This window comes from Loxodonta africana, chromosome 4 (assembly GCF_030014295.1).
Source record: "Loxodonta africana isolate mLoxAfr1 chromosome 4, mLoxAfr1.hap2, whole genome shotgun sequence".
NCBI classification, from domain to species: Eukaryota; Metazoa; Chordata; class Mammalia; order Proboscidea; family Elephantidae; genus Loxodonta; species Loxodonta africana.
In genome coordinates, this window is record NC_087345.1 from 12,951,233 (window position 1) to 12,965,635 (window position 14,403).

The 14,403-nt window shown below is 42.6% G+C and overlaps 1 protein-coding gene across 13 annotated transcripts in view; it reads right to left on the reverse strand.

Moving 5' to 3' along the window:
* TNRC6B (trinucleotide repeat containing adaptor 6B) overlaps positions 1 to 14,403 on the reverse strand; it is a 300,739-nt gene that overhangs the window by 207,873 nt on the left and 78,463 nt on the right. For 12 of the 13 annotated variants that reach the window (XR_010321683.1, XM_064283467.1, XM_064283470.1 and 9 more), the window contains exon 2: positions 9,217 to 9,291. Coding sequence is in view for 8 of the 13 variants with exons in the window: in XM_064283467.1 (XP_064139537.1) it covers positions 9,217 to 9,291 (75 nt within the window). In the remaining 5 variants the exon portion in view is untranslated. Of the gene's footprint in view, positions 1 to 4,025; positions 5,439 to 9,216; positions 9,292 to 14,403 lie in introns of those variants that run through there. The other variant, XM_064283471.1, reaches the window with a different exon arrangement.

The window sequence follows — 14,403 nt, forward strand, 5'->3', positions numbered from 1 at the left end:
CAGACACTGACCTGTAAGAAAGGACCCAAGCAAAGAAAGCAGTCGACCAACTGCTAGGTCAAACTGCCTGGGTATTAAGCTAGGATACTGGGATTGGTCGGGTGTGTGGGTTTATAGTCTATGTTCAATATTCTTGGTATTTTATAGCATGAATTAAGATGCACCCAAAACGACTGATCCTACTTTTTTATTTTAAGAAAATTCGCTCAATAAACTAAATATCAGCTTCCTTTTACATAAGAACAAGTTTACAGAATAAGACAATGAAATTATTTTTTCTCTAAAAATAAAATGATTAAAGCAGAAGTTTGTTAAAATTTTATGAATTAAAATGTACCCAAAGGAAACCACTAAAGATTTAGCAACATTTAAATTAACTCACTAAACATGTAATTGCTAAGGGATAATTGTTCAAATAGATGCAAGGCAAATCTCCACTATAATACAGGTAAGATTATTTTAAAACTTTTCAAATACTTTAAAAAGAGCACTAGCTACAAAATATAAAAGCTAAAATGCTTGGTAAGTATCCTTTTTCTTGTGCAAAGAAATCCCTTAATGACTGCAGCAGTTTGGGTGGCCTGGCATTACTGGGAAGGCTCCCAGTAACCAGCCACAAGAACTGAAGCCAAGAAGGTACTTCCATTTCCTCATCTGCTGTGGGGAGGAAGGGAGGGAGGGAGGGTGAGCAAAGAAAGGGTATCAAAACATCCACGGTCATCTGTCCTCCCCCACTCCCCACCCTCAATCAAAGCTTTAACCAAAGCTGTTGCCCTTACAGGCACTTCTTAAATCCATCATCTCCTCTCAAAATCCTACCCAGTCTTCAAAGCCCAATTCAAGTCCCACACCTTCTCTACTTCCTCAATCTTCTATTTTCCAACATGTTGGAATAGAAACAATTAAGGGAAGCATAATAAAGGATACTGAATCACCCAGCAGACAGCCACAGTGGGGACCTTACTATTGCTAGGCTGAAAGGGGCAAGGGGAAGGAGCAGAGACGGGAACCTGGAGGGACTTGTAGCTGTAACTGGAGATGTACAGATCTGAGTGCTTATATGTTGTGAGGCCTTGAGAAAGTTACTTAATTTGTCTTACTCTCAGTTTCCCTACAGAAAGTTGGGGATAATAATTATTCTGAGGATAAACTGATATTTGTACATACTAGGTGCTCAATAAGTACACACTGATGGCCAACTCACAAAGCATCTTTTATTCTGAATTCTCATTCTCCCTTTTGTCTCATATTTCCAATCGTCGCTATGTCACTTCCACTTCAATGTGCTATATAAAAGAACACTGCTTCTCCTCTCCTGCAGTTTCACTCCTGGCCCCTCTTCCAAAGTCATATACTTCCACTCCAGAGGTACAGGATCTTTCTAAACAGATGAGTTCTAAGGAGAAATAAGGTCCTCTCTTCATTTTGGAAGCCAGCTGCCCCCAGGGAGCAAGCATTCTCCTCCTCTGGCATTCATAAACATGGCAGGGGAAGGACCACATAACTACCTGTGACATAACAGGCTGTTGTTGTGTTGTTAGGTGCCCTCGAATTGGTTCTGACTCATAGCGCCCCTATGCACAACAGAATGAAACCTTGCCTGGTCCTGTGCCAGCCTCACAAATTGTTGCTATGTTTGAGCCCACTGTTGCAGCCACTGTGTCAATCCATCTAGTTAAGGGTCTTTCTCTTTTTCACTGACTGCCCCCACTTGGTATGACATCCTTCTCCAGGGACTGACCCTTCCTGACAACATGCCCCAAGTATCTGAGACATAGTCTCTTGCCATCCTCGCTTCTAAGGAGCATTCTAGTTGTACATCTTCTAAGACATTAGGGTCACTTGTGCATAGGGCTGCTGTGAGTCCAAACGAGGTAAGTTTGTAGAATTCTGAGATTCGGTGTTCAGAAGTTCACTTGCCTGTAGATAAAAGACACATTCTCCAATACAGCTTTATTAGTAACTGCGGTGATGCAATGGACTCTCATACTCTTGCTTTATTTCTCATTTGGTACAGAACTCAGGCTAGAGACGAGCGCTATTTATTGAACCTTTCCAAGACCCTAAGACATGCTGCATGGGTCTGTAATTTTGAAAAACAGAAAATCTGAGAGCATAAAATACAGGAGGAATATTTGCAGCATCTATTGGGGACAGGACTTTGGGCCTTGGACTTTAGTGAGGGAGCAAAGTGTTCTGACCTTAGCAGTTTGCAGAGGTTTACATTAGGCCACATGAATTTTTACAGTTGTGCCCTAGCTTTTAACTACCAAGGTTGAGCTAGAGGCTTATAAATCATAGGCCCACAGGAAAAGAAGACTGAAGAAGAATCGATGCCTTTGAATTATGGTGTTGGTGGAGAATACTGAATACACCATGGACTGCCAGAAGAACGGACAAATCTGGACAGCCGGAATGCTTCTTAGAAGGAAGCACGGTGAGACTTTGTCTCATGTACTTTGGACATGTTACCAGGAGAGACCAGTCCCTGGAGAAAGGTATCATGCTTGGTAAAGTGAAGGGTCAGTGAAAAAGGAAAACTCTCAAGGAGATGGATTAACACAGTGGCTGCAACAAACAGGCTCAAGCCTAGCAACGATTGTGAAGATGGCACAGGACCAGGCAGTGTCTCGTTCTATTGTACACAGGGTCGCTAGGAGTCAGAACTGACTTGATAGCACCTAACAACAAGAAGTGACTGTAGTTATGGCAACTCTGTCTTCAGGTAAGTGGCTGTTTATATGGAGACAAGGCTGCATGCACCAGGCACATAAGCTTCAACAAAGGCTTGGGGGCTTTCAGCTCTGAGGAAAGAAACAAGTCACAGGTGGTGGCAGTGTTGAAAGTGTGGTTAAACATCAGCTGTGCAGATGGCCTGGGCATGCGTGGGCCACTCTGGCCTAACACGCAAATGCCAGCTGTGCTGGCCTCAGCAAAGGTTACAGGGCATTAGCAGACTTGAGTGGCTTCATCCTACAGAAGGCTGCTGCTTGACCTTGAATTATGCAGGAACAGCTTTTCCTAAGCAGGCACTGCTACGGCCAAGATTAGACTTCAGGGAAAAGAGCCTCTCTTCATACAGGCCTCGCAGCCTATAGAGAGAGGGACAATTATTTGCTGCAAGTAAACTGCAAGGCAGCTGAATTTCAAACAGCACGTGCACTGCAAAACCGGTGAAGTCCTACATTTAAAGGGTTTGTGCTAGGCTAGACAGGCAATTCCAATGGGAAACGGAAACTAAGGGGGCTCTGATTCTACCTCATTACCAGTAAGGAAGGGAGGAAAGAGGAAGAGATAGCAGGAGAAAGGGGGAGGAAGCTCACATAAGAGTTGGTAATGGGCTGCCGCCACTATGAATCCCTAATGCAAAAGGTAGTAATGTTTCAAATACTAATCTCTAAAAGAGACGGCCGTACATGGTAGAGGCAGTGTTCCAAATTCAATCTCCTGCTGGGCGGTTTTTCCACATCTGGTGCAAGCCTCCGAGTCATGGATTCTGCACACTGGCATGGACTAACTGGCATCTTGGTGAGGGTAAAACCAAGAGGTCCTCTGACTATCCTTCTTCCCTCAGAGACGAAGGAGTTTTTGGCAAGACTGAGTTCTGTGTTCTGGGAACATGATTTTACTAGAAATAACTGCTCTTGGGCTAGAGGTAGGCTTACTTCCTGAATTTGGTGGTTGTGGGGACAGGGCTGATATAATTTTCTTTAGCCCTGGAGCTCATACAATTTATGTACTGTTCTGATCTTCTGTGGACAAAATCTATTTTGCCCACCAATGGTCCCAAGAGACTATCTGAGAACAGTGGCTGGGAGTGGGGGCAGGACTATTCTGACTTACCACCTCTCCCCTAAAGAGGAAAGGCATGTCCCTGACCTAGACTTACTGGTTAAGACCAAAGCCTTCACCGACCAAAGCTGGGGAATGTTAGTTTACCTCCCTTTTCTTGCTGCTTCATCTCTTAGTTTAATATTCCTGCCCTCATCACTCATGCTGTCGGGTGGTGGTGGGGAGTAACTTACGTGATTAATGAGTCTGGAAAGAGTCTAGCCCCTTCCTCTCCCCTTGTTCTTGGGAGTACCTGTTCTGTTCCATCTCTCTTCTAGGAGGCAGGTCTATCCCAGACTAGTGCTGCTACCTACGTGAAAACAAACTGGAGAGGAGAACAAGTGGTGCCAAAGCTGTCATCTGATAATGTGACAGCGTAAGCGTTTGACTTCTGCTTCAACACATCATTCCACTTCAGAGCTGCCACCAGTTTGCCATATGTGGTAAGTCGTGACTGCCAAAGTGCTCTGGATACAGAGGGCAGGACTGGACAAATGTTAACGACTAAACAGGGATAATGTCATACAGCATCTGTGCCAGGTCTTCTATGTGTGTGTGTTAGGTGCCGCAGAGTCAGTTCCAACTCATAGTGACCCTGTGTACGGCAGAACGAAACACTGCCCACTCCTGCGCCATCCCCACAATCATTGCTATAGTTGAGCCCATTGTTGCAGCCACTGGGTCAGTCCATCTCCCTGAGGGTCTTCCTCTTTTTCGCTGACCCTTTACATTACGTCCTTCTCCAGGGACTGGTCCCTCCGGATAACATGTCCAAAGTCTGTGAGACAAACTCTTGCCATCCTTGCTTCCGAGGAGCATTCTGGCTGTACTTCTTCCAAGACAGACTTTTTTGTTCTTCTGGCAGTCCGTGGTATATTCAATGTTCTTTGCCAACACCATAATTCTATAAAGGTTGGCAAATACGTTACTATTTTCAAAGCCCTCCAGGGTCTAGCCCTCAACTCTCTCTTCAGCCTCATCTACCAGGTCTCTACGTTCCCTTTGTTCCAATCAGACTAAACTACTTACAACTTTGCAAACGTATCGGATTGTTTCAGGTTTTCATGTTTTGTTCATATTACTTCCTCTCCTTTGTCCTCCCCTGGTGCTGCCTGGCTTGGTACAAGAGTAGGATGATCTTGGGTTTTGAAGGAGCAGAATCATTTTTCATTGTCATTTATTAGCTATATAATCTTAGACAAGCTACGTGACGTCCTAATCCTCAGTATTTTCATCCATAAAACTGGACAGGAGGAGGTGTTATGAGGATAAAATTAAAAAATGTATGTAGAGCCCCTGTGAAGGTGTCCAGGAGCAGCCAAGAGACACTAAAAAAGTTACCTCCTTTCCAAAGAGTCTCAAAGGGTTTACAGCTAGTAAAGGAGACCAAAAACAAAAAACCAAACTCGGTGCCGTTCAGTCGATTCCGACTCATAGTGACCCTATAGGGCAGAGTAGAACTGCCCCATAGGGTTTCCAAGGAGCGCCTGGTGGATCTGAACTGCCGACCCTTGGGTTAGCAGCCGCAGCACTTAACCACCACGCCACCAGGGTTTCCAAGAAAAGGAGACAGATGCAAGTAAATAGCTATAATGTAAATAATAAATGCTTTATTACTGTAATAATAGCAGGCACTCTTAGAACACAGATGAAAAAGAAATTTTGCCCAGGGCTCCCTGGAGAAGGGGACAAGAGCAAAGATACAAAGAAAGACCATGGATAGCTGCGTTCTTCTCCCCCTTCCAAACTCTAAGCAAAGAAGAAGAGCACTGACCAAGGTACGAAGTTGTGAAAAAGCAGATCTATCTAGGAAACAGAAAATGGCCAGGTGAGGATTACAGATAAGGAATCATTAAAACATGCCAGAAATGTGCTTTGGAATTAGGGTTTGAGGGAGTTTGTAGGGTAGCATCTGTAGCAACTGGGAGCCATCGGCGCTTTTCAAGCAAAGGAAAGTGACATGGGTACATTTATAGTTTAGAAAGCTCACTCTGGCATTTATGTGGGCTACAAACTGGGGCAGGAAAGTATCAGAGGCTGAGAAGCTAGGAATATACTCACATAAAACTATGGAATTGTCAATTCTAATAACTAACTTCTGGTATTGACCATTTTGAATCAGACAATCACATGGTCTACTATGCTGGGAATGACACATTGAAGAGGAACGGCATCACGTTCATTGCCAAAAAGAACATTTCGAGATCTATCCAGAAGTACAACACTGCCAGTGATAAGATAATATCTATACACCTATAAGGAAGACCGTTAATATGACTATTATTCAAACTTACGCATCAATCACTAAGACCAAAGATGAAGAAATTGAAGATTTTTACCTACTTCTGCAGTCTGTAATTGATCAAATACTCAATCAAGACACATTGATAATTACTGGCCATTGGATGCAAAAGTTGGAAAGAAGAAGAATCAGTTGTTGGAAAATATGGCCTTGGTGACAGAAACGATGCCAGAGATCACATGATAGAATTTTGAAAGATCAATGACTTCTTCACTGCAAATACTTTTTCAACAACATAAACGGTAACTGTACACATGGACCTCAGTGGATGGAATACACAGGAATCAAATGACTACACCTATAGAACAAGACAACGGAAAGCTCAGTATCATCAGTCAGAACAAGGCCAGGGGCCAACTGAGAAACAGACCATCAACTGCTCCTATGCAAGTTCAAGCTGAAGCTGAAGAAAATTAGAACATGTCCACAAGAGCCAAAATATGACCCTGAGTATATCCCACCTGGATTTAGAGACCATCTCAAGAATAGGTTTGATCCACTGAACACTAATGACTGAAGACCAGACGAGTTGTAGAATATCAAGGATACCATACATGAAGAACCAACCAACCAAACCAAACCCGTTGCTGTCAAGTCGATTCCAACTCATAGTGACCCTACAGGGCAGAGCAGAACTGCCCCATAGGGTTTCCAAGGAGCGGCTGGTGGATTTGAATTGCCAAACTCTTAGTTAACAGTCGTAGCTCTTAACCACTGTGCCACCAGGGCCCCATACATGAAGAAAGCAAGAGGTCATTAAAAAGACAGGAAAGAAAGAAAAGACCAAAATGGATGTCAGAAGAGACTCTTGAAAGTCGCTCTTGAATATAAAGTAGTTAAAGCAAAAGGAAGAAATGATGAAGTAAAAGAACTGAACAGAAGATTTCAAAGGGTGGATCAAGAAGACAAGTAAAGTATTATAATGACATGTGCAAAGCCCTGGAGTTAGAAAACCAAGAGGGAAGAATACACTTGGCATTTCTCAAGATGAAAGAGCTAAAGAAACAATGAAGCCTTAAGTTGGAACGCTGAGGAATTCCACAGGGAAAATATTAGACAATGCAGGAAGCAGAAGACGAAACGAATACACAGAATCACTGTACCGAAAAGAACTGGTCGATGTTCAACCATTTCAGGAGATACCATATGATCAAAAACCCACTGTACTAAAGGAAAAGGTCCAACCTGCATGAAGGCATTGGTGAAAAACAAGGCTCCAGGAATTGACAGAATAACAGTTGAGATCTTTCAACAAACAGATACAGCACTGGAGGTGCTCACTCGTCTATGCCAAGAAATTTGGAAGACAGCAATCTGGCCAGCCTGGTCAACCAACTGGAAGAGATCCATATTTGTACCCATTCCAAAGAAAGGTGATCCAACAGAGTGCAGAAACTATCGAACAATATCATTAACACCACACACAAGTAAAATTTGGCTGAAGATAACTCAAAAGTGGTGGCAGCAGGACATCGACAGCCAACTGCCAAAAATTCAAGCCAGATGCAGAAGAAGACGTGGGACAACGGATAACATTTTTGATGTCAGGTGGTCATGGCTGAAAGAGAATACCAAAAAGATGTTTGCCTGTGTTTTACTGACTATGCAAAAGCATTCAACTGTGTGGATCATAACAAATTATGGATAACATTGAGAAGAATGGGAATTCCAGAACATTTAATTGTTCTCATGCAGAATCTGTACTTAGATCAAGAGGCAGTCATTTAAACAGAACAAGGGGGATGCTGTGTGGTTTAAACTGAAGAAAGGTGTGTGTCAGGGCTGTATCCTCTCACCATACTTATTCAATCTGTATGCTGAGCAAATAATCCAAGAAGCTAGACCATATGAAGAAGAATGTGGCATCAGGACTGGAGGAAGACTCATTAACAACCTGTGTTATGCAGATGACACAACGCTGCTTGCTGAAAGTGAAGAGGACTTGAAGCACTTAACTGATGAAGATCAAAGATGACAGCCTCCAGTATGGGTTACACCTCAACATAAAGAAAACAAAAACCCTCACAACTGGACCAATAAGCAACAGGATGATAAATAGGGAAAAGACTGAAGTTTTCAAGGGTTTCATCTACTTGGATCCACAATCAACACCCATGGAAGCAGCAGTCAAGAAATCAAAGGATGCGCTGCATTGGTCAAATCTGCTGCAAAAGACCTCTTTAAAGTGTCCAAAAGAAAAGAGGTCACTTTAAGGACTAAAACGGGCCTGACTCAAGCCATGATGTTTTCAAACATCTCCTATGCATATGAAAGCTGGACAGTGAATATGGAAGACTAAAGAAGAATTGTTGCCTTTGAATTATGTTGTTGGTAAAGAATTCTTAATATACCATGGACTTCCAGAAGACCGAACAAATCTGTCTAAAAAGTCAGCCAGAACGCTTATTAGGATAGCTACATTTTGTCTTACATACTTTGGACATGTTATCAGGAGGAACCAGTCCCTGGAGAAGGACATCATGCTTAGTAGAGGGTCAGCAAAAAAGAGGAAGACCCTCAAGGAGATGGACTGACACAGTGGCTCCAACAATGGGCTAAAGCATAACAACGATTTTGAGGATGACATAGGACAGGGCAGTGTTTAATTCTGTTGTATATAGGGTCGCTGAGTCAGAACCTACCCTAAGGCACCTGAAAACAACAACAACAAGCTTTATATGTTGATGCACCAAATTCAATGTTGCTATCAATCTAAATACAAAACTACCGTGGCATCAATTCCAACTCACAGCGACCCTATCGGATAGTGCAGAACTGCCCCATAGGGTTTCCCAGAAGCAGCTGGTAGATTTGAATTGCTGACCTTTTGGTTGCCAGCTGAACTCTTAACCACTGCACCACCAGGGCTCCAATCTAAACCTAAGCGCTTTTTAGGAGACCAGTTGGCATGTATAATCCAAGTAGAAAAGCAAAGGGCTGAGGTGACAGCCACTTTCAACCTCCTTCTGTAAGAGCTCTAGAAAGGAGCAGCAGCATCAGAGTATACACTTTCCTTCTTTTTAAGATGGAGATTCTCCTGTTTCATTGTCAATACATGGTGGATATAAATTTTAAAAACTTACCTTTGACAGTATCCTGGGGAAACACAAGCCTGTGAAGATGAGTCCAGGCTACATTCAGTGCAAAAAACCAAAACCCTGAAAAGAGAGAAAAATCACAATGAGCCGCACATTCAAAACAAGACACCATGAGGAGCAATGGAACCCAAGCTCTGATTTCAGGCACTGTTATGGACTGAACTGTATCCCCCTGTTACAGATTGAACTGCATCCCCCCAAAATATGTCAACTTAGCTGGGCCATAAGTCCCAGTACTGTGTGACTATCCACCATTTTATGTGATTTTCCTGTATGTTGTAAATCCTATCACTATGATCTAATAAGATGGATTAGCGACAATTATGTTGATGTGATCTACAAGATTAGGTAGTGTCTTAAGCCAATGTCTTTTGAGATATAAGAGAGAAAAGCACGCAGAGAGACATGGGAACCTCATACTACCAAAAAAGCAGCGCTGTCAGCAGAGCGCATCCTTCGACCCTGAGGTTCTTGTGCTGAGATGCTCCCAGACAAAGGGAAGACTGATGATGAAGACTTTCTTCCAGAGCTGACAAAGAAAAAAAGCCTCCCCCTGGGGCTGGTGCCCTGAATTTGGACTTCTAGCCTACTGGACTGGTAGAGTAAACTTCTCTTTGTTAAAACTATCCACGTATGGTATTTCTGTTACAGCAGCACTAGGTAACTAAGACACCTCCAAAAGGTATGTTGACATCCTAACCTAAGGTACCTGTGAATGTGACCTTGTTTGGAAACAGGGATTTTAAAGGTATCAGTTATCAGGAGATCATACTGGAATAGGGTGGGTCCCAATCCAATACAACTGATATCATTATAAGAAGAGGAGAAGGGACTGAGAGAGCGAGAGAGAGATACAGAGGGAGGACAGTCACACAAAGACAGAGGCAGAGACTGGAGTCATGCATCTACAAGCCAAGGAATGCCAAGGATCGCCAGGAACCACTAGAAGCTGGGAGAGAGGCACGGAACAGATTCTGCCTTAGAGTCCTCAGAAGGAAGCAATACAGTCAAACCCGATTTTGGTCCTAGCCTCCAGAACTGTGAGACAATAAATTTCTGTTGTCTTAAACCCTAGGAAACTAATATTGACAGACTTCGACTCACATACTTTGGACATGTTATCAGGAGGGACCAGTCTCTGGAGAAGGACATCACGCTTGGTAAAGCAGAGGGTCAGTAAAAAAGAAGACCCTCAAGGAGATGGACTGACACAGTGGCTGCAATGACTGAGGATGATGCAGGACTGGGCAGAATTTCGTTCTATTCTACACGGGGTCACTACGGGTCAGAACCGACTGGATAGCATCTAACAACAACAGTATGAATCCAGGCTCTTCCATTTACCAGCTATTCTCCCTTCAGCCAATGGCCTAACCTCTCAAGACCACGACTTCCTCACCCAACACTGGGAACGATAATAGCATCTTCCTCATAGCATTGTTAGAATTTTAAAACTAAATAGGAGGAGGTGTTATAACGATTAAATTAAATAATTAATAAATTTATTAATAATTAATAAATTAATGTATAGCCCTTTGCAAAAATCCCATTGCCGTCAAGTTGCTTCCGACTCACAGTAACCCTATAAGACAGAGCAGAACCGCCCTGTAGAATTTCCAAGGAGCGCCTGGTGGATTTGAACTGCCAACCTTTTGGTTAGCAGCCGTAGCTCTGAACCACTATGCCACCAGGGTTTCCACCCTTTGCAAGGAGCAGCCAGTAGTGCAGGTTAGGGCATCACGTGCTCAATAAAGACAAAAACCGAAAAACCAAACCCATTGCCATCAAGTCAATTCTGACTCACAGGACAGAGTAAAATGCCCAACAGGGTTTCCAAGGAGCACCTGCCGGATCTGAACCGCTGACCATTTGGTTAGCAGCTGTAGCACTTAACTACTACACCAACGGGGTTTCCCAATAAAGACAAGCAGTTGTTAAGAAGAATGTGAACTGAAACACTTTCTAAAGAAACATTAAAACCTACATTAAACTTTTGTTGTTTTCCCTTATTTGTTCTACCAGAAAAATACCAAATCGCCTTTTCAACATCTCCGTTTCTATGTGTTATATCACTTCAAATTCGACATGTCCCAAAGTGTACTCTTCATCCCCTGCCCAGCCCTCTTTCTCCCTAGTCTTCACTGTCTTTATTAACAGCACCACTATCTACCCAGGAGCTCAGGTCGAAATCCTGAGATTCATCCTGGATTTCTCTCCCTATACCAGCTCCCTTGTATAAGGCCTCAGCAAGTTTTCTCATTTCTGCTTTCAAAACATGTATCTCAGATCCATTCAAAACTCTTCATTTCCATCACGGTCATCATTTCTCACTTGTGGGAGCCTCTTAACTGGTCCCCCTTTTCCCATTCGTGCCCCTCCCCAATCCCTTCCTACATAATGTCTGGCATGACGAAATCAAATAGAATCATAGCAAGTTGCTAACATAGTAACAATTTTATTTATTTAATGATGAACCGTTTAATTACGTGTATGAAACAATAGCCATTTTTATGAAAACATATGTAACAAAACACATACCCATTAATTAGTTTCTACATGTAACAATTCGATAACCTTGGTTACAGTCTTCATTTTCTGACACCATTCTCACTACCTCCACCCATATTGTTAAACCAGCATTGGCTTAAACTCGCTAACTCCTAAACTTCTCATCTCTGCTTTAGAGTTACTGTTGACAATTTTATCTCATATGGATAATTCTTTAAAATACTGCAAAGCTCAAGTCAAATGCTCTTTACTAATTTAGCTCAATAGTTGTTTAGTTTAAAGATGATTTAAGGAGATAATTTTTTTTTAATTTTTATTGTGCTTTAAGTGAAAGTTTACAAACCAAGTCAGTCTCTCATACGAAAGCTTATATACATCTTGCTGTGTACTCCTAGTTGCTCTCCCCATAGTGAGACAGCACACTCCTTCCCTCCAATTTCTATTTTCATGTGCATTCGGCCAGCTTCCAATCCCCTCTGCCCTCTCATCTCTTCTCCAGAGAGGAGCTGCCCACATAGTCTCATGTATCTACTTGATGCAGGAAGCTCACTCTTCATCAGTATCATTTTCCATCCCACAGTCCAGCCCAATCCCTGTCTGAAGAGCTAGCTTTGGGAATGGTTCCTGTCTTGGGCTACCAGAAGGTCTGGGGACCATGACCTCTGGGGTCCTCCTAGTCTCAGTCAGGCTATTAAGTCTGGTCTTTTTACGAGAATTTTAGGTTAAGGGGATATTTAGTTCATGGTTCAAAGACTTTCCCAGAGTGACAGTTTCAGGTGCTCTTCCAGAGTTAACAGGACCAGTAAGTCTGGCTTCTATAAGAATTTGAAATTCTCTTGTACATTTTATTCCTTTTTTTGATCAGGGTTCATCTATTGTTTCCTTGATCAGAACAGTCAGTAATGGTAGCTGAGCACCACTCAGTTCTTCTGGTCTCATGGCTAAGCAGGCAGTAGTTCATGGTGGCAGTTACACCTGCAGTCCAGTTCCATCTCTGCTTCCTGGGTCTCCTTCTCCCTCTGCTGCTCCAAGTGAATACAGACCAACTGTTGTGTCTTGGATGGCCCCTCACAACCTTTTAAGACCGCTGGCACTACTCACCAAACTAGGGTGTAAAACAGTAATCCTGAAAACAGTATTAGGCCAATTGACTGGACAATTCCACAAAGCTATGACCCTGTACCTTCAAACCAACAGAACTAATCCCATGGGGGTGTTGGGTGTTTGAAAGTATGCAAGTTGTAACAACAACTTTTCCCTCTCTCTCTCTCTCTGTTTTGTTGTAGGTTGCTGCTACTGCTGGAGAACTAGAAATAGTATTTACCATTTCGCCCTTTTTCAGGTGTGGAACTTAGTGATATCAGTTACATTCATCAGGTTGTACAACCACTACCGTTAATTAATGTCAACTTTCCCATCACCGTAAACATAAACCCACTACTTCCCAGAGAATAACTCCCTCTCTCCCTTCCCCTCCCACCCTAGGTAACCCTAATAGCCAAGGGTCTCTATATATTTACTTATTCTGTCTTTTCATATAAGTGAGGTCATATAGTTTTTGTCCTTTTGTGACTGACTTATTTCAGTTGATACAATGTCTTCGAGGTCCATCCATGTTGTAGCACGTATCAGGGCTTCATTTCTCTTTAAGGCTGCGCAATATTCCCTTCTTCATCTGTGCCACATTTTGCTGATCCATTCATCTGTTGACGGACACTTAGGCTGTCTCCACCCTTCTGCTGTTGTGACTAGTGCTGCAATGAGCACAGGTGTGCAGCATAGATCACGCTTTTGACGTTGTATCTAAAAAGTCATCACCAAACCCAAGGTCACCTAAATTTTCTCCCATGTTAGCTTCTGGAAGTTTTACAGCTTTGCATTTTACATTTAGGTCTATGATCCATTTTGAGTTAATTTTTGTGAAAGGTATAAGGTCTGTGTTTAGATTCATTTTTTTTTTTTTTTTGCATGTGGATATTCAATTGTTTTAGCACCATTTTTTGAAAAGACTATTCTTTTTCCATTGAACTGTGTTTGCTCCTTTGTCAAAGATTAACGTCGTTGACTGTATTCGTGTGGGTCTACTTTGGAGCTCTGTATTCTGTTCCATTGATCCAGTTGTTTATTCTTTTAGCTGTACTACACTGCCTTGATCACTACAGCTTTACAGTAAGTCTTGAAGTTACATACTGTCAATCCTCCAATAGTACGTTATCTTCTTAGCAGACATGCTTAGAAGGAGACAATGGACAGTTTGGGCCTTTGCCTGCTTGGTAGGTGGTCCCAGATGCTTGCCAGCATTCAGTGAAGGCAGTGGGGGGAGTTAAAGCAGAGAGACAGGCAGGTGAGAGAAACTGGGCAGTTTTCCAAGCACTCTCAAATCAGTTTTTACAGAACAGCTTCACTACTTTCTCTGCAGGGCTCATATTCAAAATAAACATAAAACATTAATTTTAAAATCAACATTTGGAATCATCTAGCAGCAGTTATCTACAGTACTCTTTTCCTTCACAGGTATGGATAATAGCAACTTCCTTCAAAACATCATCTTCAAATGTTTAGAACTACATCGTAATCCTACCATCTGACCACGTACAGTGGAAGCAGTCAACTACTCTGAGCTATTCCAATTTTCTGCATTGTCTTCCAGAGTAATCAGACTGG